This window comes from Branchiostoma belcheri, unplaced genomic scaffold (genome assembly GCF_001625305.1).
Source record: "Branchiostoma belcheri isolate BF01 breed outbred unplaced genomic scaffold, Haploidv18h27 scaffold92, whole genome shotgun sequence".
In the NCBI taxonomy this organism is placed as follows: Eukaryota; Metazoa; Chordata; class Leptocardii; order Amphioxiformes; family Branchiostomatidae; genus Branchiostoma; species Branchiostoma belcheri.
The window spans coordinates 1,317,193-1,318,967 of record NW_017804598.1 but is presented as its reverse complement, the minus strand read 5'-3'; the positions used below and the strand labels follow the sequence as shown (position 1 = coordinate 1,318,967).

The following is a 1,775-nucleotide window of genomic DNA, read 5'->3' as shown; positions in this document are numbered from 1 at the left end:
AAACCTTAACATTACAGTACGCTCGGTCTTGCACAGATTATACTTACAAAACTGATGTATTACACCTAAAGGCAGTTTATCGTTTATGCAAAACAAACAAACAAACAAACAAACAAACAGACCTGTCTCCCTCCTGCTCCATGTCCTCCTCCCTGCCCTGGGCCTGACCCCCCCTCCTGGGAGCCTTGGATGGTTTCTTCCCTGCCTCTGCACCGTCGTTCCTATGTTTGCGTTTGTTCCCTCCAGACTGGGGCCACTGCTTCAGTACATTCATGGCCTTCTCAAACAACACAGCATGGAACGTGCCGTATGCACCACTACCTGTGGTTCACAACAGAATACATGGAAAAGATCAAAACTTGAAACTGACTTTATACTTCATAGGTGGTCAACAGTCAATGAAGCAAATAAAAATCCACATACACCTACGTAGACATTTCCTCGGTCTCATAATACCATGAAGATACAACTTCTCCACCATGTACTTATTGTTTGTTTTTATGCTTAGAGTGCCTGAGTTCTGATGCGAGTCTCTGTTTTTCTTCCCCTCGATCAGTACACCTACATCAGTACTACCTGCACAGTTCCAATTTCACCTGCACTAACCTGCATTACTTATAGGCATATTTAAAGCCTTGAATTATTACCATACAGCTCTTTATACGAGAATGGACATTGTCCATAAAGTTGTCTTCAATTAGAAAATTTCTGGCAGGCTGATTTTCAAACCCATGGGAATAAACAGGTATTGCAATATTATACTTGTAAAACAGTCTACTTAAGTAGTAACTCTGTAAACACCTAGCTTACCTGGCACCTGTAACAGGTTGAAGTACAGACTTGTGGCCAGACAGGCTGCCTCCTTTTCCACTGCACTGGCTACTCTCTGTTGACCTGGGGCATCAATGTACAAAGAAAATATCACTCCAAGTCTGAATGGGCAAAACACCAGAATATATACATATCTTGGTTCTAGTGTGAAAAATCTTATATATTTACATAGATACATGAAGTCATAACATGAATTGCTGTCTTGTACAGAAGGCAGTTCCAAAATGATGAAAGCTTTGGCTGCTAATGCAAAGGTGAAATGTGTCCATTGGGAAATTATCTTTTTTTGTAAAGTAACAAGAATTTACAATTGACACAAGAAAAACTTGAGAATATATCATTTGAAAACAATTTGCATGAAGCTAGCTGCACATTGACAGAACATCTCCTTTATTATTATAAATTAAGGTTGTATTTTGTCTATTTAAGGATGACACGTCTATTGTTTTCAAATGTTGTCTTGGAAAGGTTTTATTAAATCTTTAACACTGACAACAGGCAAAATTCTAATGCAAATTACTGACCAATATCCAATGAAAACCGTGAAAAATATTGATTTTTGCGCTGGTGCAGTACGTTCTGCCGACAGCCTCATGTTAGCAGGTACACTAGTACTACCACTGTCGTGTAGTGAGGCATAACTTACAACAATCTGACTCACCTGTATAAATACAGTAGAAGGCCAGGGCGATGATGTTACGATAGGAGAGGTCATGGTCACTCAGCATGCTCCAGAAGTCCTGGGGTTCAAACAAACTAACATGGTCTCAAGCCTTCTACTTTTGTGACATACATGTACATGTCCTGTTACAAGGCCATTAACGGACTATGAAACAACAGAGAGGATGTTACCTATGGTACTTAAGCATAATTATCGTGACAACATGTGTAGGGTCGTGTGGCATAAGGGCAGAGTGTTTGGCTTGGAACCAAGAGGTCCCGAA

At 40.2% G+C, this 1,775-nt stretch overlaps 1 protein-coding gene across 2 annotated transcripts in view; it reads right to left on the bottom strand.

The window, feature by feature from the left end:
* Nucleotides 1–1,568, bottom strand: part of LOC109488205 (condensin-2 complex subunit D3-like) — a 23,101-nt gene extending 21,533 nt beyond the window's left edge. Inside the window, exons 1-3 of one of the 2 annotated variants that reach the window (XM_019792388.1) lie at nt 1,493–1,568; nt 811–894; nt 123–321 (exon numbers count right to left, since the gene is read on the bottom strand). In XM_019792388.1, the coding sequence (XP_019647947.1) occupies nt 123–321; nt 811–894; nt 1,493–1,559 (350 nt within the window). In that variant the 5' untranslated portion in view covers nt 1,560–1,568. The remainder of the gene's footprint in view (nt 1–122; nt 322–810; nt 895–1,492) is intronic. The other variant, XM_019792387.1, reaches the window with a different exon arrangement.
* Nucleotides 1,569–1,775: the final 207 nt, after the last annotated feature.